This window comes from Mesocricetus auratus, unplaced genomic scaffold, assembly GCF_017639785.1.
Source record: "Mesocricetus auratus isolate SY011 unplaced genomic scaffold, BCM_Maur_2.0 Super-Scaffold_100707, whole genome shotgun sequence".
In the NCBI taxonomy this organism is placed as follows: domain Eukaryota; kingdom Metazoa; phylum Chordata; class Mammalia; order Rodentia; family Cricetidae; genus Mesocricetus; species Mesocricetus auratus.
Window position 1 is genome coordinate 1,587,473 of NW_024429269.1, and position 22,778 is coordinate 1,610,250.

Consider the following 22,778-nt stretch of genomic DNA (forward strand, 5'->3'; position numbering starts at 1 on the left):
TTGCCTGGCAAGCATAAGGCTCAGGTTTAGAGCCTTTCTTCCCCCACTCCTCTCCAAAATATAACTTCGGAAGCTAGTAATGGGGACAGTTTCCTAGGGATACCTTTATGATTCTTGTTTTTTGTTGTTATGATTTATTTAACTTTACTTGATGTGCATTGGTATGAAGGTATCAGATCCCCTGGAACTGAGTGACAGGTGGTTGTGAGCTGCCATGAGGTTGCTGGGAATTGAACCTGGGTCCTCAGGAAGAGCAGCCAGTGCTCTTAACTGTTGAGCCATCTCTCCAGTTCCCCCCTTGCATGATTATGAGGCTCATTTAAGATTAATGGCACTCCCGGTTATCAGGCTTAGTCAAACACGGCAGTTTTGTTAGGAGAAACATAGCATAAAAACATCGGCTGCTTTCCCTCCCAGCTCCCACAGGCATTGTGTAAGCAGAATTCCATTGTGGTTCCGGGACTTGGGGAAGAGGGACTGTGCAGACCCAAGCAAGACCCTGCTCATTGATAGTATCAAAAGAAAGACTGAGCTTGTGCTGTTTTTGTTTGTTTTGCTTTTTTGGCAGGTGGTATTATGGAAGAGTCTTTTTGCTTTTCCTTAACAATTAAAGTGACAAAGCCTATTTATTTATGCATCAGTCACTAATGCTTGCTATGGGTCTGACATCTTGCTGGCTTGTATCTTAATATGGTATGAGAAAACAAAAGACACAAAAATTACAAGTGCTTTCTTACCTCTTTTATTTTAAGATACAGTCTTGGTAAGTTGACCAGGCTGGCACTGAACTTGTGTCCCTCCTGCCCCAGCTTCCTGAGGAGCTGCAGTTACAAGTCTATGCCACTAGGCCCAGCTAAACACAACTTAGCTTTGGGCAAGCTAGGCAAGCAGTCTACAACTGGGATCTATTTGGTTGTGAGCCTAGCCTTCCTTTAACGGCTGAGCCATCTCTCCAGCCTGAAAAGAGAGATTCCCTTTGAAGCTCTGTTATCTGCTGAGCATGGTGACAGGAAAGGGGTCCAGGGGGAGGTGCATGTAACCGAAGTGGAGGCTGATGTCAGTCTCTGACAGGGTACCTCCAAGTCACCCTCAGCTTATTCCCCAGCAGACACCAGGTGCCTGGGGTGTTACCATCATAAGGACTGTCTCAGTAGACACCACTGCTTGCCCTCCTCTGGTGTTGGGTGAGGAATTGCAGGCAGGTGGGCTGTGGAAGAGACTGTGAATGCAGAATAGACAGATTCATCCTTGTTTCCATGCATTTAATTTTTAAACATCCAGAAGTCAGGCTGGAGACTGGCTTCAAATATCCTATTCCCAGATAACAATTCCCTAGGAATTTTCCATTGAGCATCTTTTAGGAGAGATAACAAAAACAGACCCTATTAACCCATCTGTCAGTGTAGATGCTTCTGTCCCACCCCATTTTATTTTCCTGTATTGAACTGAGCAGTAAGTTTGCTAAAATATGCAAACTACAATTATTTTCCTTCATTAATTAAAGTTGATTTTTTTCCTTTGGGGCCATCTATGTGCCAAATATTCTCTAAAGCTCCAGTCAGAACAGATAAATCAATTTCAACCTTATGCCTCTGGACATTTATGAGGAGAAATGTCAATTGTCATGGGTTAAGACCCTTGTATGTATGGCTGGGGGAAGGAGACTGACACTAATAAACTGGATGGATGGATGAGACAGAACAAAATATTCCATAGCAAACTGGTAAATAACAAGATGTATTTAAACCCATTAAGACCAAGAGCAGGAAGGTGCAACAAAAACAAACACTGTAACTAGAGGCTATTTTGTTTAAATTAATTTGAATCTCATTATCTTTGCCTGACAAGTAGTTATTTTTCCAGGGATTTAATAGGCCTCTCCTTCCGCCCCCTCCCCCCCCCCATGATTTCTAGCTAAACCTTACTGTTGGCTTTCCCTGAGAAGAAAAGTGTAACTATTTTCTTCATTAATTATTTATTTATATGTATCCTCCTGGCCCAGCACCCTGCCTGAGTGCTGGGCTTATTATAGGACCCACCTGATACACTTTCTGAGCCTGAAGTTTTTTAGCCATTCCTGGCTGACAGTACTTAGGATCTCAGCTCGTCCCCTCTGCTAGGACATTATCAGATGGTTGGAAGAGGAAGCAGGGTCTGGGCTTCTGCTTTCAAGATAGATGCACAGCTTAAATCGAACTTGAATGAACTGGCCGGGAGCCTCACAGTCCCCTCCCTCGAGGACTGAAGATTTTAAGGCAGGAACTGAAAGGGTGAATTTTACACCTCCTTTGAGACTGTAAAGACAGACCCCTACAGTGGCCAGGTGCAGAAAGCAGAACAAAACAAACTAGGTGAACAGAGTCCCAGGATAATTCTGTCTTTATCTGGCTAATCGTGCTGAGCAGGTGGGAGCCAATTAAACAGCCTCCCATAAAGGTTGCCCCATGACCTAGATTGAGCAGCCTTTGATCTCAATGTGAAAAGGTCAAAGCCATGCCTCAGCAGAAGTTCTGAACCTTCCCCGGGTCCATTGCAACCAGCTCTTCCCTTCCCGTTATTGTTAGAACAACAGACTGGTTTGACAGTCAAAGGCTCGCAGGCCATTAAGGGAGGCCTGGAATGCTCTCAGTGACTAGAGGTTGTGTTACTCCATGACTCAGTTTCCCCTTCCTGTGGGATATAACCTCTCCAATCTCTTGTTCTTCCTCCTTCAAAACTAATCACGTTGCTTCTGGCTGTGGGAGCTTCAGGACTCCCTGCAGCTAGAGTCTCCTTCCCACATCTGCAGGCGCCGCACCCACACAAAAGGAGTCAGTCTTGGCGTGCCAGCTAAGAGGGCGACTAGGGCTCAAGACTGGCTCCCTTTTGCCCCATAGGCTCCGGCCTCCATCTCTTGTTCTTGGTAGCCTGTAGTTGCAAAAAACAAAAAACCCAAAACCATTCTGGGGTGGGGCGTCCGGTGCCCAGCAGCCCACGACCTTCCCGGATGCTGTTTGCGTTCCTCCAGCAGTCAGTCCCCTGTCGCAGCAGCCGCTGCAGGGCGGAGGCCGCGCCTGGCAAGCGGGGAGGGGGAGGCCGCGGTGCAGTCGCGCGCTCGCCGCCAGCGAGGCCATTGGCTCGGCGCAGTCACCCCACGCGGGGCTGTAGCGGCGGCCTCCGCGGATTGGCGCGCGGGCGGGCGTGTGCGTGCCGCCCGGGCCGTACTGAAGCCCCTCGGTCGCGGGCTTGCGCCCCCTGCTCACCCTCCCGGTACGACCACCCCTCCATTGTGCCCTGCATTGCAGATGCAGCATCTGGGGCCGCTGCCAGCTGCAGGCCCCGCTCGCCCTTCCAGGATCAAGAGAAAGGGCGCGAAAGGCGCGCTCCCCTCTCGGGCGCACGCACCGCGCCCTGCGCGCACTGCAGCGGTCGCAGCCCGGGCACTGAGCCCTGCCCCGCCTTTCTCATTTGCATATCCCACGATCCTGGCCAATCAGTGAACGTCTCTCGCGAAGCGGATGGCTTTTGCCTGGGAGGAAAGGGAGTGGCTGGTGGCGCATGCGCGGTGGTGGTCGACTGGAACCAAGGCTTTTATTGCTGTAGTTTATTTCCACCCCCTTCCCTCCTGTTCTCTCTCCCTCTTTCTTTTTTTCCGCCCTAGCTGGATCTGTGTTGGAGGAGAGAAGAGACAGAAGATTACATTTGTCTCTTATAGTTTTGAAATCTCCTAACAGCAAGAGCAGCTAAGGGATTGTACCTTTTTCTTACAAAAAATACGTATATTTTAAACCAAGTCTGTTTTTCCCCCCGGCTATCTTTGCTTTAAAGCTGTCCTCTTGAAATTACCCCCCGCCCCCAGGAGAGATGTCTTATCAGGGGAAGAAAAATATTCCACGCATCACGGTAAGTTTGGTACTCGCAAGGCGAACAACCTTTTGTGACATAGAATAGCTAAAGAATGTGTTTTAAAGGCGGAGGAGAGAAAGAGAATCAACTTTTCCTTGTTGCCAACGGAGGCTACGGTGGTAAAGGTAGGGCTGGGGGTTGGGGGATGTAATAACAGTTATAAGGCACGCAATTTGCAAAACATTGAAATAGGCGCGGGAGTGCTTGGAGGTAGCGCGCCAGATCCGCTGTATCCTTCATTGTCAGTACGAGATGCTGCAGCGCTGCCCGCGGGGTGCAAGCAAATGGATGCCAGATTGAATATGCATGGTCGACGCTCGGATATTGTTCTCCGGCTGCGTGCGGCAAGGCTGGGCTCCGGGACTCCGGTGGTGGGGAGCATGGAAAACGGATCCTCTCGTGTTTCCCGCCCCCCTCCAGAAAGAGTTTTCTGGAGCCTTCTTCTTGCGAGAAGGAGAGAGTTCCAGCCCGGAGGCGTCATGACAGCAGAGGGATGCTGGAAAGGGCAGGGTGTACCGGGATGATGTGGAGGGAAGGGAGGATCCGGGCTCGATGATGAGCAGAGAAGGCGGGAGCTTTTTGTGTACTCGGAGGACCTGGGGAACCCTCTGGTTTGGGGCTGGGGTCTTGGCTGGGCTCCCGGCTCGCTTTCTCCGTCTTTCCTGCCCCTTCCGCCACCAGGGAGGCGGTTGTGGTGGCGCATACAAAGCGGGCTGGGCGGGTGGGCGCTGGGGACAGCAGCGAGCAAGCTCGCGGAGGTAATGGCGCTGGCTCGCTCAGATGGCCCGGCCTGCCCTAGACAATGATCACCGCGGCAAAGGTGCTGGCCTCGTTCAGGGCCTCCATCCCTGCCAAGCATCTGTGCGAGGAATTCGCGGTGCTTCGGGGATGCAGCGGGTGGTGCCCCTGCCCTCCCCCTCTTTTTGCATCTTTTACTGAGGAGAAAGAAAGAGACAGAAAGAAAGAAATCTCACCGGTCCAGTTTTCTACATCCTCTAAGGAAATCCCGGGCAGGGAGAATCGCCAAGGAAATTCATAGTTATATAATGCTGTGCGATTGCACTGGGCAGCGTGTGGCCGGCTAGGACCCAGGGGCACAGAGATTTGAAGGTTATCTTCCAAATAGTGAAGATGGGCTTTAAGGCCGGATTTGAGGGTGAGCTTTTTCTCTGCTTGCCTCTTTGGCCCTGGGACCTCGGCCTCCTTTCCTTGGTGCACAAGGACACACCCATCTGCAGGAGTGTGTAAGAACAGTTGCCCAGGGGAGGAGGTGTGTGCCTGGGGTTTCTAGCTTGGGCTGGGCAGTTCTTAGTCGAGGGCGGGTACTAGCCTTTTTTCAAGCCCCCCACTCCCACCCCCTGTATCAGATCCCAAAGGGCTGACACACAGGACGCAATGTAAAATGTTCACTGCACTGAAGGACGGCATCTGGGGAGCTAGGCAGTGGGGGTGGGGAGACTTCCTGCAAACCTCTCGTGATTTGTGTCTTCCTGCGCAAATAAGACAATTTCATTCTGACAGTATGGGGAGGGGGAAATAAGCAACCAACAAGACTATTTTTTAAAAGAGCGCCCCCTCTATCCTTTAAGAATATCTAGTCGTATGCCCTAGGATATATTGGTTCTCTCCCTCTGTCACTGTGGACTGCCTCTTATGTAAGAAGCCTTTTAGAAGCCTCTAGATTGAACAGACTATGATTTCCCCCCTCCTCCCCTTCCCCCTGAGCCGTTGGCTGGGGGATTCTCAATGATGGCTCCGACAGGTACTTCCGTGAGGAGGGGGTGTAGTGAAGAGGAGGACTTACTGCCTCCCAGATGATAGACATTCCTCTCAGGGGAGAAGGAGGGGTCCCTGCAGGGTGAAGCCCACTGAGCCTCAGTCTCTTTAGGTGTCACCACTGTAGAATCTTCCTCTATTCACTTCAAAAAGGTTCCCATGGCATAGTGTATAGGACAGGACTGGTAAGGATATTTTGTTTACGCTCTCCTTGTTGACTGTTTTCAAGGGCTTTTCCAGTGCCTACCTACATCTGGATACAAGACCCCCCCCCCTGCAGTGTAAATCTGAACTGATCTTGGTTTTCATTGTAACCAAAACAATAAATATTTTCTAAACCCAATAGTGTTTACATTAATGTGCAACTATCTTGTTTTCTTTCTTCTATGGCATCATGTGTGTATTTTAAGGAAAATTTTCTCTTTTCTTTGTAGTAGCAAAACGCAAGTAGTATTTGCTGAGATTTTGCTTTGTACTAGAGTTCTGGGTTAACTGTTACCAAGGTGAATGCTGTTCTCTGAAAGGTGTAGCATAATAAAAGGGAAGGCTCTGCTTGTAAGGATTATATCTATTCTGCCCATCCACCCAACCCAGGATGATGATATCACATACATCCCATCCACGGTATTTTGGATAGCTGGGAGTCAGAACACAGCATTTCTTTTACATGCTCTTGGCTCTCTCAGTTGTATTAGCCTTTAGTTTTTAGTTTTTTGGTTTTTGTTTTTTTCACACAAAAGTGGGTCAATCATCTGTAGTGGCATTAGACTTAAATGTCTAATGTCTCTAATTTATCACAAAGCTCTGTTTCTTACCTGCTAAATGGGTGTGTTTTTATAGTCCTCCCCCCCTGCACTTGCTATGATTTACCCCAGAGAGAAATGAACACAGAGTGGACACACTAAGCTGAAACTTGTTATGGCTGAAGTCTGTGTTTGGGTAACATATGCTATGACAACAGACTTTTGGTCAGTTTTCCCCTACAAAAACTTTGCCAAGACATGACTTTCCTACATGTGGGTGGAATTTTTTTTTAAAGATGAGATTTAGCCAAAAATCATTTTAAAAGCATTGTCTTCTTTAGCTGGAATGTTCTGTAATGGCCCATTTTTGTTTTCAGGCCTAAGATGTTCATGAAAAGATGGTTTGTTTATTTAGGGTGAGCTTTACCCGTGTGTTCTGACTCATCAGGTGATGAACAGCCTGCCTAGCATAGATTCACCTTGGTGAAAGTACCTCCCCAAATTCCCTCGGATTTGAGCATCACTCTTGAATGGTGAAAACATGCCCTTAACCCCCATCCCTTGGGATAGGTGCTTCTCCCAGGTCAGTTATGTGTTATGACCTTGTTCCCATCTTTGTTACAGAGTGATCGCCTTCTGATCAAAGGTGGCAAGATTGTGAATGATGACCAGTCCTTTTATGCAGACATATACATGGAAGATGGGTTGATCAAGTAAGTATGATTCATTGCTGTGTAGAGTTGTATATATGTGCACACACACACACACACACACATACACACACACATACACACACACACACACACACACACATACACACACACACACACACGTTCCTAAGCTTTATCTTCTTTCATGTAAATAATCTCATGCTTTAATGACTTGAAGAATTATTAAGCTTGGGCCGGGAATGTTGCAACACTGGTAGGATGTGCATCTGGCATTAGTCAGGCACTGCCAAAGAAACCAAAAGTGACCAATTTAGCATATTTTAAGCTCCTTTTTATTGGTGGTAATTAATGAATTTGGGAATTCAGATTCAGGGAATTCGAAGTCACAGCACACACAAACACCCACGTATTATGTAATTTACTATTTTTAACAAAGGTGACACAACAGCCTCTTGTTGCCAGCTCATGTACGTGGTTTGTGATAGGCTGAATGTACTGCAGTTTTCCTAGACTGTAGTTGTTTGGGATGGAGTACCCAGTCATAGGACATAAATGAGGATGCAGCCTGTTCTATGAAGATGTATATCTTCTTGCTTAATTAGAAATAGCCACAGGACATTGAGTTAATTATCAGCAACCCAGTGAATGACTGCCTAATGCTGGGTGGATTTTAGACTTCATCCATTTTTAAATTTTTTTCTTTAAGATTTATTTTATGTGGCTGTTGTGCCTCCATGTGTGTATGGTACCACATCTGTGCCCTTGAAAGTCAGAAGAGGCCGTTGGATCCTCTGAAACTGTAATTATGGATGGTTGTGAGCCACCTTGTGGGTGCTGGGAATTGAACTAGCTTCTGCTGCAAGACCAGCACGTGCTCCTAAACCCTGAGCCATCTCTCCAGTACTAAGCTTCGCTCTTGAAGTGGTTCCTAGAATAAATAAGGTCACCCCATGTTGCTTGTGTGTTGGCTTCTGGGTTTGAGTATTCTGCGACTCTGAGGGTTAACTGAGCAGAGTATTCAGCAATATCTTCATGCCTTTCCTCTGGGGACGGCTCATGGGCTCTGGAGAGAGAGCACATCTGTTGAAAGACAAACATCCCAGGGAATGACATCTTTTAAATAAGCAGTGCTCATCAAACTCTAGCAGCAAGTGAGTCTGGAAAGGGGCAAGCTGGACTGACTGACCACTTGGAAGCTCACACCATGATTGATGAGGCCAGAATGAGTCTTAATGTTTCCACAGTTAATGCTCTCTCCATGTGTGTTTGTAACAGTCTTGGCTCTGGGCAGTCACAGGCTATGACTTTCTTATTCCTTTAGCATCCCCAACCGTAGGAGAGCATGATGAATCCGACTGAAGGACACTGGCCTAAATGGAGCAGCCCAATGCTATTTTTAGTCATAATTTACTTGTCTTAGAAATTTAACTCCTCGATTATTTTTTCTTTTTAAAAATTGGTAGAAAGATGTAGCAAAATTAAAAAAATAATTGGCTGATGAGACCTTGTTTCCAAAATAAATTCCTACAGCTGGGTGTGGTGGCGCACACCTTTAATCCTAGTGCTCAGGAGGCAAATACAGGTGGATTTCTGTGAGTTTGAGACCAGCTTGGACTATATAGTGAGTTCCAGGATAGCTAAGACTTTGTAGAGAAACACTGTCTCAAACAAAACAAAAAAGCCCAGAAAACCTCAAAAACAAATAAAAAACGCTGTCACAACACCCTCTCCTCCAATGGATATGATACATGTCCCCAACAGCATGGATATTTGTTTTTCTACCTTTATCTGGATCCATGAGCACCTGCTTCTACATTCTACAATTGTTGGAATTATAGTGTTTACTTTTTACTTTTCTTTTTTCCCTTGTTTTGCTCTCTGTACACTTTTCCACCTCTTTTCCCTGAACTGCGAAGGAAAATGGTGAAACCAAATGGTGGGAAATAGAGTCAGGTCTAGAGTGAACTGTTCTGGAAAACTAGCTGAATGGTGTGTCAGTGGAGTGTTTTGTTATTCAAGCTTAGGGGGTTTCTGATAATCCGCCACTGAATGAGGAATTTACTGTGTTGTGTGAGATAGGGGCCTTGTTCTTCAGTCTAGGTGGGCCAGGAACTCACTCTGTAGCTAAAGCTACAGAACTTGACACTAGAGGTGATCCTTGTGTGAGATTCTCAAGTTTCTGGGATTATGTGAGCCCCTAATCCCAGTTTCCTAGTTCATTCTACATCTGCTCATGTTTTGGGATGAGGATTGGGGGATGCTCCCATGAAAGATCATTGCAACAACTCCAAAAGCGCTCACCATGTAGTGAAGGTCTGTCTATAGCCCGATGAAAATATGTCAGATCCGATTTGGTTCCGCATTTCATTGGTCCATCTCTCACCAACTCTGCTTTCTCAGGCAAATAGGAGAAAACCTGATTGTGCCAGGAGGAGTGAAGACCATTGAGGCCCATTCCAGGATGGTGATCCCAGGAGGAATTGATGTGCACACTCGTTTCCAGATGCCCGACCAGGGAATGACGTCAGCTGATGACTTCTTCCAGGGAACCAAGGCAGCCCTGGCTGGGGGAACCACCATGATCAGTAAGGCTTGGACACCATGACCTTAGTATGGATCCAGGGCAGTGTGAACATGAGTGGGTGTTGCTAGATTGTAACTCTAGCTCTGAATGACACCACAGTGAACTGTCTTATCCCCTTAGCTTTATTTTTCTGCTAAACGTTGCTTCTGCAGTTGAACTTGAGGATGAACTTCTGGGGGTAATCACATGGGCTAAGAGGAGGGCTTGCTGCTTAATATGATCTGGCACTTTTGCCCTCCCTGACCTCCAAATGTGACCGGGTTGCAAAAATATGACATTTGAAGCCATTCATATTAGAGTACAAAAATTCCAAGGATAATTCTCAGAATGAAGATAGGATAAACCAAGTGTTTTCTGTCTGACTGGTTTTCAGACAAGGTCTTAGTTGCCCAGCTGGCCTCAATCTCTCTGTGTGGCTGAGGTTAGTTACTGACCTTCTTATCCCTGCCTTCCAGATGCTTGGATGATAGGCATATGTTGCCACACTCAGGTGCAAATGGAGAGTTAGCATGAAACCTTCATCCCAATGACATGAAGCTCAATTGAGGGAGCACTTTTCTAGCCTGGCTGGACACTAGTGAGTTAGACCACCATGCTTGGAACAGGACGCACTGATACAAGTTATTTGTTAAACAGGAAAGCTGCTGGCCCCCACAGTGGTGCCCTTTCATCCGTCACTCTCGGGGTTTTGTGTCCTGGGTTCAATCAAGTCTAAAGCGTATTCACTGGACAGGGCAGCTGTGTTCAGAGTTTGCTTGTGAATGGTGTGATTCCAGCATGCCTTTTGAGCAGGGCTTGGTGGAGGTCAGGAAGTTGCACAGTGGCCCGTTAGAGTTCCTGTGGTAGAAAAGGGATTTTATCCAAGACCAAAAGTCAGTATTCTGTGTCATGAGGGGAGAGTTAGCAGTGGGGTTGGGAAGGGGGTTTGGATCAGCACAGAAGGAACCTCAATTTGTGCCTTTTGAAGCCTGTATTCTTGGGTGTTTTTTGGTGATGACTGTGACTTTGGGGTCTGTCTAGGAGGTTCCCATCTGTCTTCCTGAAGTTAGAGGAGCAATGTCCCATGTCTCCTGCATTTTAAATCACACATGACTCCCTGGTGCTGCTATCATGCTGGTCTTCAATCTGAAGCATTAGGGACAGCACACTGTTCTCTTGTCAGACGGAATTCCCTATGAGACAGACCCTCCAGGAGCGTCCTTTGCTGCTGTGCCTCGCTCCAGCCTTGTGGGTGCCGTTCTTGGGAGAGCCCTTCATGCAAATCCCACCTTAGCTTGCTGCTCTGTTGGCTGCTTGGGGACTTCCTGATCCCCTTTTTTGTCTGAGTAGCACTTACCGGCTCCCTTCCTTTCCTGGGTGGAGGCATCTCAGTGTGTCTTGTGCTGATCCAGGAGACCTAAGATGGTCAATAGAGGGCCCTGAGGAGATTTCCAGGGAACAGGAGTGGGCAAGATGACTAGCTCTGTCTGTTGGGATGGAATGTGATAACATTAGTGCCGGTTCAGAATGCAGTCAGTTTGGCTCAATAGTAAGGACGTTTGATGAACAGATCTCATAGAACAGAAGAGCCGTCTGTCTCTCAGCAGTAAAACTCACATATGGGAGGTCCTGAGTTCGAACCACAGCATTGTAAAAGGTGGAAAGAGAAAGACTGTGGGCAAACAGGTAGCACTGTGGGCTCAGGGTTGTCACACCCTTCTTATGTTGCTTTGGTAGTTTTTGAGAAATACTAAAGACTCTTGCAAAAGCCATAGTTGCTGATACGGGCAGGATTCCCAGGAGCCCCACTACCTTCCCCTGGGGAGGGGCTCCAGTGATGCAGGTGAGGAATCAGGATTTTTGTTTTTCTCTCTTCTCCTTGCTGGGTGCACATATATTCTGCTCGGCTTAAGTGTGTGGCTGAAGCTTGCTCTGAGGGGCAGAGGCATAGCTTCATGTAACTCAGTGCCTGCTTCTTTAAAGGGGCCCCTGGCTTCCTGACTACATGTTGAAGCCAGAAAGAAAGGCTTTGGGTGTCTTCAAGTGCAAACTTGAAGGGCTTCTGGCTGTTGTAGAAACAAGCAGTTGGGTAAATTGGTACAAAGCCTGCCCACACCTTCTCCCTCTTGTCCCTCTTACCTCCTCTAATCCCTGTCACCTGCACTGGTGGGTGAATCTTTACCTCTCTCCATGCTGGATGGGGTTTCCCTGGCCCCAGAGGCTCTGTTTCTGCCTGGCAAGGCTCTGCCTGCTGAAGAAAATGCAGCGGATTGTTCCAGCGTAAAGAAGGTGGCACACATCACCAGCAGAACATATTATTATCAGCAAGCCAAGCTGCTGCCGAGCATTCCACAATGAGATCTTTGTGACGGGACCCTGTGTAGGGTGGTAGGATGCCCTTTGCCCTTTCCATCCAGGGATGGGTGGGCAGAGACACCAGACACAGCGTGCTGGTGCCATCCAGACCGGCCCCACAGTCATGGTGGTGACTGGAGGTGGGTTGTGGAGGTGACTGGAATTCTGAGTTGGGAAAACGGGAGTTGGTTTTAGGACTCCCCATAAGGATAACAAAATTTGAGTGTGCTAAAGTTAAAGTCTCTTATGTAAGACTAGCATAGTATTTACATATCATCTACATACACCTTCCTGGAGACTTTGAATAACCTCTAGATTATTCATAACACCTAATGCAATGTAAATGTTGGGGGAAATTATTGTCATGCTGTATTATTTCAGGGTGTGTTCTAGTTTGCTTTCCTGTGGCTCTTACAAACACCATGACCAAAAGCAGCTTGTGGTGGGAAGTGTTTTTGTCAACCTACACTTCTCCAGGTCGCAGTCCATCATTGAGAGAAGTCAGGACAGGAACTCAAGCAGAATGCTGCTTACTGTTCACTCTGGCTCGTGCTTAGCCAGCTTTCTGGTATGGCCCAGGCCTGCCTGCCTAGGGATGGCGCTTCCCACAGTGGGCTGGGCTCTCTCACGTCAATCACTGGCCACAGGCCAATCTGATGGAGGCAATTCTCTAGTTGAGGTTCTTTCTTTCCAGGTGAGTCTAGGTTGTCAGGTTTACAGAAGAAACTAACTGGCACAGGACTTAATGACAATAAAAGTCCACACGTGTTCAGTAAGATGCCATAAGAAAAAAAAAATGGGTGTGGGGTTGGTTGAATTACCAGAGGCAGAGTGTGCGAGCACCGAGCACTGTGTGTCTCTCCGAAGCCTGTGCTGGCTCCAGGGACAGAAGTTGCTGCTGCTGACCTAAATCCAAGACTTTTCCTAGAGGTGTGGAACCTGGGCACAGAGCGCCAAAGTGGTTCCTCTGCTGGGTTTCCAGCGCCCAGTTCCAGAGCATTGCCTCACGGTCCCTCTGGCTTGATTCCCAGAGCCTCCCTGGGTCTTCATTCATGCTAGTGCGTTTTGCCTCTGTATCCTGACGTTCCCACCTTTGCCTCCCAGCCTTCTGTGGCTGAACTCTTTCTTCCTAAGCTTGACTTATGCTGTCTCCTTCCTGACACCTCATGGTCCCCTCCTGCTCAGAGAATGCAACCCAAGCTGTCTGCAATGTGGTGCTAACCTGCTGGCCAGCCTCGACTCCCGTTGACTCCTCGACTACCCTTCCTTCTGCCTCAGAGAATTCTCGCCCCCTTTGGGGTTCAGCACAGGTGCCCCCTCACTGCAGTCCATAACTTCTCTGTACCTTGGCAAAAGATGGGCTTTTATCTTGTACTTAGTGAGACGTAATTTCATGTAATATGCCCACTGAAGCCCTCTGTAAGTTTCCTACCCAAGCAGTGTCAGTGCTAGGAAGGATGAATGGATGGATCGATGGATGGATGGATGATGTATGTATGTATGTGTGGATGAATGAATGGATAAATAAAAGAATCCTCCAGGGACGCTTGATTTGAGTGATGCTGCATGACTGGGTGGGGTGGGTTTCAGAAGTCTGTGTCTTCTGCTCACCATGATGGCAGTGACTGTTCCCTTAGTGCTCCAGCCACCCCCACCCACACCAGTGCTGTGGTCAGCGCTGCCAGCAGTTGGGGAGAGCCCAGAGCTCAGCCTGTGGTTGTGGACTGGGCAGGCTCTCTCCCTGAGCTGTCCTTGCATGAGTGGTGGAGCTGGAGACTCACGATGGTTTGCATAGCAAGGAGAGCTTGCTCTCTGTGGACAGTGGCTGTAGGAGAAGTCATGCATCCCTAGAGACCGTGGTGGACTCGGAAGCATCTCCCAGGGCCCTTTGTACTTGTCCCTGCTCTTTCTGTGGGCGGAGGAAGATTGAAGGGACGTGGCTCAGGAGTGTCACTGTGGTACATCCATTGCTTGTCATTTGTTTATCCATGTGGCATTTGGGTTTGCACCCTGCCTGTGGCAGGCCTACGTGTGAACACACAGTATAAGCTGAATGTGTCTGTAATAGACACGTTGATTATTCCCTTTGCAGTGTTTATTTGACTCTGGTTTGAAAGTGTTTACCAAATACCCGACCACATCACACTGAAGTTTCCAAGTCCAGGACCAAAGTTGTCACCGCTAAATCTGCCTGTGGTGGTGATTAGAAAGCCACGTTATCCACTGTACTGTCTGTGTGGACGCTCCCCACCCACTTTCAGCTTCTTATCCCTCCCAAGCCCCGTGTGGATGAAGTCACATGGCTTGCCTAAGGCCACGATGCCCTTTTCTGGACTTTCTTAGGTTTCACTGGCTGGCTGGCTGGATTGGAAGGTTTTGTCCATGGCTGGGTAAATTACTTACTACCTGTTGCTAAGAAGAATAAAGGGGACCATTCTGGAGGACAGTAGAGCCCTTCCCAAGGGTCTAGCACTCATGAATCACAGGGATTTTCTCTTGAAGGAGCCTGAAGGCTAGGCTTGATCAGCCCGCTGGGTACACTATTGCAGTTCATTCAGCTCTGTTCTGCAGAAGGACTTAACTAAGCCTTGCTAGATCCATTTCAGGGGCATTGTGGGAGTTACCACAGCCCACCAGGGTTTCCTTCTTGTATCCTTGTCCTGAGAATTGGCGATCACAGCCTTAGAGATCAAACCAGCAGTGGAAGGGATAGTGTTTGTCTTCTGAGACATCACCCTCCTCCTGGATCTCACTCTCTACTCTGCTTGTGGGCGCTGCTGCGCACAGATCTGGGAGAGTCTCAGTTCCTGGATGCTTCCAGAACCTCGTCTCCAGTTTTCCCTAGAGAGTTCCAGACTGCTAGGAGCTTCCTGGCAATCCTATTAGTAAGTGATGACTGGGGCCAGGAGGAGTGGTGGGGCTGCAGGGAACATGTTGGGGCTACAGCCAGGTCTCCCCAGCCTTCAAATGTGAATGAGTGACGGGCTTCCACGGCTCAGGGTCCCAGTCCCAGCTTCCTGATGGTAGATAAGATTCCAGGACCAAAGGTCCCCTGTTCTATATCCCAGCTGAGTAGACTGAGCAAAGACTCTGGAGAGCAGAGCTGGATCTCTGGCCATTTCTCTATGCCCATGGCTTTCCGGGAGCTGGCTACACCGGCTGCTTGGCAGGTTGCTTTATGATGTCCCGGAGAGCCATTGTCCCCCACCTGACAGGACTGATCAGAGCAGCTCCAGTGGGGATGGGGGGTGTTGGTGGACTGTGGAAGACCTGAGTCCTTGCTCCAATTTTCTCTTGTCTATTTCCTGTTGGTAGCTGCCCTGTCCCCCTCAGATTCTGGAGGATCCTAGAATTTGGGGAAGGGCAGTGTGGAAACCATCCCTCTGTAGCTTACCTTCCTTCCACAGCGCGGTGATGCTGCAGCTGCCCCTAGACAGCTTCCGTATTGAGTCACGGGGTAGAAGGGGTTTAGCAAATAGAGTCAGCATGCTCATCACTTCAGGAGCTTCACTCTGCTTAGCGGTGAGTGAACACCCCTCCTTCTGCTCAACATGGGTGCTGGGAACAGCCATTTAATCATTAAAGTGTTTCCCATGTGAGCAAACTTGAGGGACCTGAGTTCATTCCCAGAACCCATGCAACAAAATCTGGGCGTGGTATTGGGAGGTTCGGACTTGTAATCTAAGCACTGAGGAGACTGAACAATTCCTGGGGCTTCCTAGTCAGTCAACCTGCTTGGTCTGTCCAGGTCAGTGAGACACCCCATCTCAAACAAAATCTCTCTCTCTGTCTCTGTCTCTGTCTCTCTCTCTCTCTCTCTCTCTCTCTCTCTCTCTCTCTCTCTCTCTCTCTCTCTCTCTGTCTCTCTGTCTCTCTGTCTCTCTCTCTCTCATACACACGCACACACACACAATATCAAAGGTTTCTTATGACTTTTGCATTGGTCACTCTATTAAAATACGGTGAGCAAGGTAACTTAAAGGAGAAATGACATTTTTGTTTTGTCCGTTCAGAGAGAAGAGTCCATCATGACAGTGAGGCATGGCCGCAGGCAGGCATGGTGGCAGGAGTAAGGAGCTCCTCAACCGTCTGCACATAGCAGAGAGAGTGAGCTGAAGGTGGCTCGAGGATTTAAGCTCTGAAAGCCTGACCCCTGTGATGTACTTCTTCCAGAAAGGCTCTACCCCTCAAACCTACCCAAATGACACCACCAACGGGGGAACAACGTTCAAATACCTGGGACCATGAGGGACATTCCTCATTCAGACGACTGCAGCTTGCATACACCCCTGGTCTTGCAGAATAAACACACACACACACACACACACACACACACATGCACGCACGCACGCACGTGCACACACACACACCTGCTCATGCAAAATACACAAATATGTACACAGACGACAAATGCTGTGCAATGATTGAACAACAAAACCGAGTGCCATAGGAGCTAGTTGGCCAAGAGACGTCCTGTTTTTCCTCATCATAGATAGCTCTGGCCCTAAGTTATTCCTTTCAGGCTCTTTTCATGCCGTTCTTTTCTTCTGTGAGTAGCCTTTTCCCCCATTTCTTCCCAAGCAATGATCCTTTAGTTCTTTGTGTTTGGAGGGCTCTGCCTCAGACTTGTGGCCATTGTTGGGTGAAACCTTTTATTCAAATTCTTTGCCATTAGTCAGCCTCAGTGCTATGGTTAATGATAAAGGGGGTTACAGTGAGTAGACATTAGAGTTCTTTCTGGCTAACTCATTTGGGAGGCAGCCCCTTTAGAATGTGACTGAATGTTCCCCTAATGATAGAGCGGATGCTGCCTGAAGTTGCGTTGTGGTAGCCCAGGCCCCTCTCCAGTGGAGGGAATTTTGTAGTGATCTCTGGCCAACATTAGAAAGTATGATTACACATTCGACTCCCTGGGGAGTTTTTTTTTTAAACAGACCGGGCACAGAAACTTCTGTTTCTAGGTGGCTTTAGCATTGCTAGTTTGGAAGTTTCCAGCAGTTGAATTTCTGATGAAATGATTGAATGGATGTTCAGGAGGTCTCTAGAAGTCAGAGGCGCCCTCTGGACTGTTCCCTGCTCTGTTCTCTCCTCTTTGTAAGGGGAAGGGTATCACTGCTAGGACCTGTTGTGCGTGGCTTGCAAATCCACTTTTCCTCGAGAATCTTAGGAAACCAGTAGACCCGAGCCTTCTGATTCGGTTGCTGTCCTTGGTGTCTGGAAGGTTTCACTTGGCTTCTTCCCCGGTATTGGTTAGGACTCGGAGTGAGTGGGAGAGGCAGTGAACAGGGGCAGGGCGGGAGCAGGGATGAGAGGGGTACAGGGCAGAAGTGACTGCCTTCCCCAGGCCGCAGGCCACCCGCTGTGCTGTGTTTCTGCCAGCCGCCTACTGTCTTAGGTTGACTCAGTAGTGTTTATGACCTAGTCTCCCTCTAATGATAGGTCAGAACTGGAGTCCTTCCTTGTGGCGAGCCTGCATGCAAGAAATCAAAAGATCTTGGTAATAACATAGAATCAGGGTACTGAGGGGGTCATTGAGATCTTCTGTCCCGGCTCTGCTCTCGTGGCTAGGTGAAACTCACTGGACCACTTCAGAGGATGAGCTTTTCATGACAGCACCAAGAGTCAGACCCGGGCTCGCTTTCCCTTGTAGTGCTCCCTGTTCGGAAACCACCGTCCTAATGTAGTTCTAGGTAGCAATTTTACATCTGTGAGAATGACAAAGCTGTTATTTCTTATGGTTATGTGCAGAACAAGTGAGATTTGTTCTGTGATATTTACAAAATGGTTATTGTGATAACTCTGGTGTGTGAATATACGTAGTTTATATATCTTAATCTGTTAGTCTAGCTGGTATTGCTCATCTATGTATTCATGTATGTATCTATCTGTCTACCTATCATCTGTCTATATTTACCATCTATCTTCTCTATTACCTATAAGTTGCCGATCATATATCTTTATCTATCATCTATCTAAATCTATTTATCTATTGAATCTATCTATCGAATCTATCTAACTATCGAATCTATCTATCTATCTATCTATCTATCTATCTATCTATCTATCTAATCTATCTACCCACCTAGCTACCTACTTACCTTGAACTACTATAACAAAATACCATATGAGGGCTGTTTACAGACCACATAAATGTATTTCTCACAGCTATGGGTGCTGGGAAGTCTGAAATCAAGACGCTAGCAGATTTGGTGTCTGTGAGGTCCTGCCTTATGAGTCACAGACACTTGTCTTATCACTGTGACTTCACGTGGTGGAAATAATTGGGGGATTCTTTAGACCTCTTTAGTGAGAGCAATAAGTCCATTCATGGAATTACCACCTCCTAAAGCCCCACCTCCTACTGCTATCCTTCTGGGGGGTTGGGATCTCAATTTATGAATTTTGGGGGGACTCTACTGTCTTCACGTCATAGCTCACTCTGTGACCCATCTATCTATATCTGTCTGTCATCCATTCATCTCTTATTTAATATGTCACATATGCATCAATCTATTGTCTATATTGGCATCTGTATAGCTAATCTATTGCAGTATTGTATGTATCTGACTTTCTATAATCTATTGAGTTGCCCACCTATGTGTTGTCTGTCATTCATCTAATCTGTCTGTCCCCTCAGTTATTTGTCTGTCTATTCTGAGAGGATACAGGAGGATATCGCCTGACTATATGTTATTTCACAGTACTTGATGGAACCAGGAAGAGAATTCAAAGTTTGTTTTTATGCTCAGGCCTACATAAAGCAATTCTTTTGAACACAGCAAGAAAAACAATGACAAACTGAAGTAAAAATTGTACCTTTTACTTTTCTTCACTCTGCGGTCTAGATTTTCTTGGCAGCACATCTGGCCCCTAGGACACTGTTCTTGTTGGATCTCAGTTCTCAGCTGTCTTTGGAATTCAGATGAGGCCGGAGCTGTACCTCTTCTGGACTGCTGCGTACACTGAGCCCTGTGGTTCTCGTGGTGGACCTGCTATCTATCTAGTCTGTACTGGTGTCCATTCCTCCCCGAGCAGATATCCATATCCCCCGCTCCACCATCTTTCCCTGTAGTTTGCCGAGGATCCCAGGCCATAGCCCTGGGTCTTTCATCTGCCAGCCTTGGTGACAAATTCTTTCCAGTGGGTATTTTGGCTAAGGAACCATTTAGTCATCTAGTGCCTATAACTCAGGGAAGTGGGCTGGGAAGGGCCTGCCAGAAGGCAGAGCTCCTTCCCCTCTGAATGGGCACTGCGAGCCATGTCTTCCTGTCTCACAGCATCAAACCAAGGGACCACATCATGGCTCCCAGCATCAAAGTACTGGTCTCAGTGCCATGGGTGGTCAGATCAGGAAGAGGCATATGGCAGGTACCTCTCCTGCTTCCCTTTAGCTGGTAGCCGTTACTATCATTATTTATTTTGTGCTCATTATCAGCACAAATCACAATAGATTAAAAACCAGGCTGAATAGTGCCAGTATGAAACCCAGAAGAGAGTATAAGTAGGGAATCCTGTCCCCAAAGACTTGACAAGTTTTCAGGGTCATTCTGAAACCTGCTGTGCTGGGGGCAGGGGTTGTGGGCATTTAGTATTTTGGAGGAAAAGAAACTTTTGCTTCAGAGTTGGAAGTGGGAACTGACAGGAAGTCACAGCTTAAGTAGTTTTGGTTGTGTGTTAGGTCATTTTGTGCAGCTATGTGGAAGTTCTCTGGGGACAAACATTTAAGGTCCTGTCCGATGGATGCACTTCAGTCTACACCCTATCAGTGTGACACTGGGACTCTCTCACAAGCCAGACTGATGCAAGCAAAGGCAGACTCACATTGCCAAACCACCGAGGCTCTCCTTGTTTTGTTCCCTTGTCCTCTGATGAGCTCTGAGGAGCTCTGATGTCCTCTGATGAGCTCTGATGAGCTCTGAGGAGCTCTGACCTCGTAGATGCTCTCTGGACTCCTCTACAGACCCAGCAGGAGTCACAGACAGGAGCCTGTCCTTGTCACAAGACCTGAGAAGAAAATTCATTTTTGAGTGCAGATTCAGTGCACTGGGAATCTGCAAACCCTGAGCCCCATTTCCGGTCCTGTCCTCCCTTTGACCTTGAAGGTCAACAGCTGATTATCAGGCTAGAACTGAAGGAATGGGAAGAAACCCAGAGAAACCAGGGGACTTGCTGCATTACTCTTGAGTGTAGAGAAGGACTGCAGTTCTGATCCAGCCAGAGAACTTGGCTGTGTTTTGTGTGTGTGTGTGTGTGTGTGTGTGTGTGTGTGTGTGCGTGTGTGTGTGCATATGAGTGCGTGTGTGCTTGTGTTACTCAGGCACCATCTAGCTTTTTTTTTTTTTTTTTTGGAAACAAGGTCTCTCGCTGACCTGGAACTTGCTAAGGGAGCTAGGCCTGTCAGCTCTATGGATCCCCCTATCTCCATTTCTCCACTTCTGGGGTTATAAGCAAACACCACCAGGTTCAAGTTTTTTATATGGATTCTGGGGATTGAACCCCGGTCTTCATGTTTGTAAGGCAAGCACCAAGCAAGCACTTAACCAACTAAGCTGTTTCCTCAGCCCAAGGTGTTTGTGCTATCTATCTATCTATCTATCTATCTATCTATCTATCTATCTATCTATCTATCTATCTATCTATCTATCATGGCTGTGAATGCCACAGGAACCCTGGGCATAGCCCCTACCTTGAGTTTGCCTGGAGGATTAGGATCCTGTCCAATCCCTCATCAGCAGGAAGATTCTGGTATTCAGACTTTATCCTGCATCTCCAGCAGGCCATCACTTCCAAGTGCCTTTCCTTCAGTTATATAGAGGGAGAAAATGATCAGTTATTGTACATCTCCCACTAGGAGGGTGGCTACACCCACGAGTAGTGGCTTGCCACCATGGTGGTCTACCAAGTGTCTCTGGTCTCTCCACAGGAGCCCTGCCTCCATGACCTAGATTTCCCCTGCATCCCAGAAGGCTATTTGGACAGCCGTCCCCTTGGTGGCTGACACCATGAATTCATCAGTCTAACTTAATCCCACTTGTGAGGGGACCCAGCCTCTGTTCAGTGTAGGGCTGACCAACTTGAGCCAGTTGCCCTCAGGCAGTCTGCCCAAGGCTTCCTGATCCTGTCTGGGGCCCCTCCTCCCCAGGTTTCAGTGAGGTTCATCAGCTCAACCCTCCCCATATCTGACTGTGAGACGCCCTCGGGATGGGTGTTTTCTGAAGTGGGGGAGTCCGGGACAGGGAGGAGAATCCACACCATCTGGGGTTGGGACTGCTGCTCTCGGCATTGTTTTTTCTTCCTTTGTGTAGTTATCCCAGGGATTCACTAAGGAAGCATGAGGTGTAGTGGAAAGAATTTGAGGCCTCACTGTCTCAAGGACACATCAAGGAGGAACTCAGGAGATCTTAGTTCTGGGATAGACTGCTGCTTATTAACTCTGTCGAGTAGCTCCATGTCTGCCTAGCTTCCCTTGCTTGTTCAAAGCCTCCCTTGGCATTTTGGTGAGGGTTTCGGGTGTTGCAGATTAGGTAGAACTGGGGTGAGTTACAGAGGTGTGGGGAGGTGGCCCACTAGCTTCCCTTTTTTTAAGAATGTCTGACTACTAGGAGATTTGGGGGCAAAATTTGTTTTGCAAAGGGAGTTCAGCACTGGCCACTGTTTTACCACCCATCTCTCATGCTTCTGGCCTCTCCTTAAAGGGCTCCTCACTGCTCTCAAGTGGTTTTTGCTCTGTTCCAGAGGCACATTTTTTTTTTTTTTTTTTAGTTTTGATTTTTAAAGACAGGGTTTCTCTTTGTGTCCTTGTCTGCCCTGGAACTCGCTCTGTAGACCAGGCTGGCCTCAAACTCACAGAGAACAGCCTGTCACTGCCTCCCGAGAGCTGGGATTAAAGGTGTGCGCCACCAACGCCCGGCCAGAGACACATTCTTATTGTCACCTGATTTCTCTCTCTTGCTAAGAGCATTCAGCCATGGCTGCTGGAGACTTCTTGTCTTCGACTACTTTCCATGGGTTTGGGGTTCATTGATGAGGGGCTAGGAAGTCTCAGGGCGTGGCAGTGGCTTTCGGAGAGGGTAGTGGGGCGTGGCACGAGGGAGGCGTGGAATCATCAGTGCCATCATGGGGGCCTCACCCTGATGACCTCCTCAAGTCCCTGCCTCTGACACACCATGGACATAAGAATTTAGAGATGAAAATTTAAGCCCATTAGCTTTGGGGAGCTCTGTGGACATTCAAACCGTAACGGTTCCCCCCCTTTTGAAGACGAGGATTTGCTTTGCTGAGCTGTGTGCTCAGAAGCCAGTGGGTCACCTCTGCCACCGCGTTGGTGGGACATCTCTCCTGCCAGGTACAGCCTCCAGCCCAGGAGAGAGTCAGGTATCCTAGACCATGGAAAAAAGTCCTTAGAAGTCCTGGCCGTGACACCCATGTTATTCTGTCCCTTGAGGGCATCGTGGAGCCAGGCACAGAACTTAGATCTTAGTTATAGTCATTTCTTGGGTGGAGCAATGAAGACAGGGGGTTTGGCTTTGGGGCAGGGTTGGGGTCACCAGTGTCTTTCCTGCGTCCCACATTAATGAACACCGTGAGTCCATTTTCTGCCTGCATGGATTTGCTTATTTCATGTAAGTAGAATCATAACCTGTGTGCTTTTGGGTTTGGCTTTCTTTGGCTTGTCATCCTCAGGGTTCACCTGTGTGCCCCCACCCCATCCCCAGATTATGGACATGCATATGCTCAGTTGAGGACTTAGGTTTTAAACCTCTCTTGCTAACCCTGATGTGACAA

At 48.0% G+C, this 22,778-nt stretch overlaps 1 protein-coding gene across 3 annotated transcripts in view; it reads left to right on the forward strand.

Moving 5' to 3' along the window:
• Positions 1–22,778, forward strand: part of Dpysl2 (dihydropyrimidinase like 2) — a 100,250-nt gene that overhangs the window by 34,310 nt on the left and 43,162 nt on the right. The window contains exons 1-3 of one of the 3 annotated variants that reach the window (XM_005075237.4): positions 3,548–3,882; positions 7,029–7,117; positions 9,476–9,660. In XM_005075237.4, coding sequence (XP_005075294.1) covers positions 3,844–3,882; positions 7,029–7,117; positions 9,476–9,660 — 313 coding nt within the window. In that variant the 5' untranslated portion in view covers positions 3,548–3,843. Of the gene's footprint in view, positions 1–3,547; positions 3,883–3,991; positions 4,011–7,028; positions 7,118–9,475; positions 9,661–22,778 lie in introns of those variants that run through there. The other 2 variants (XM_040740621.1, XM_005075236.4) reach the window with 2 other exon arrangements.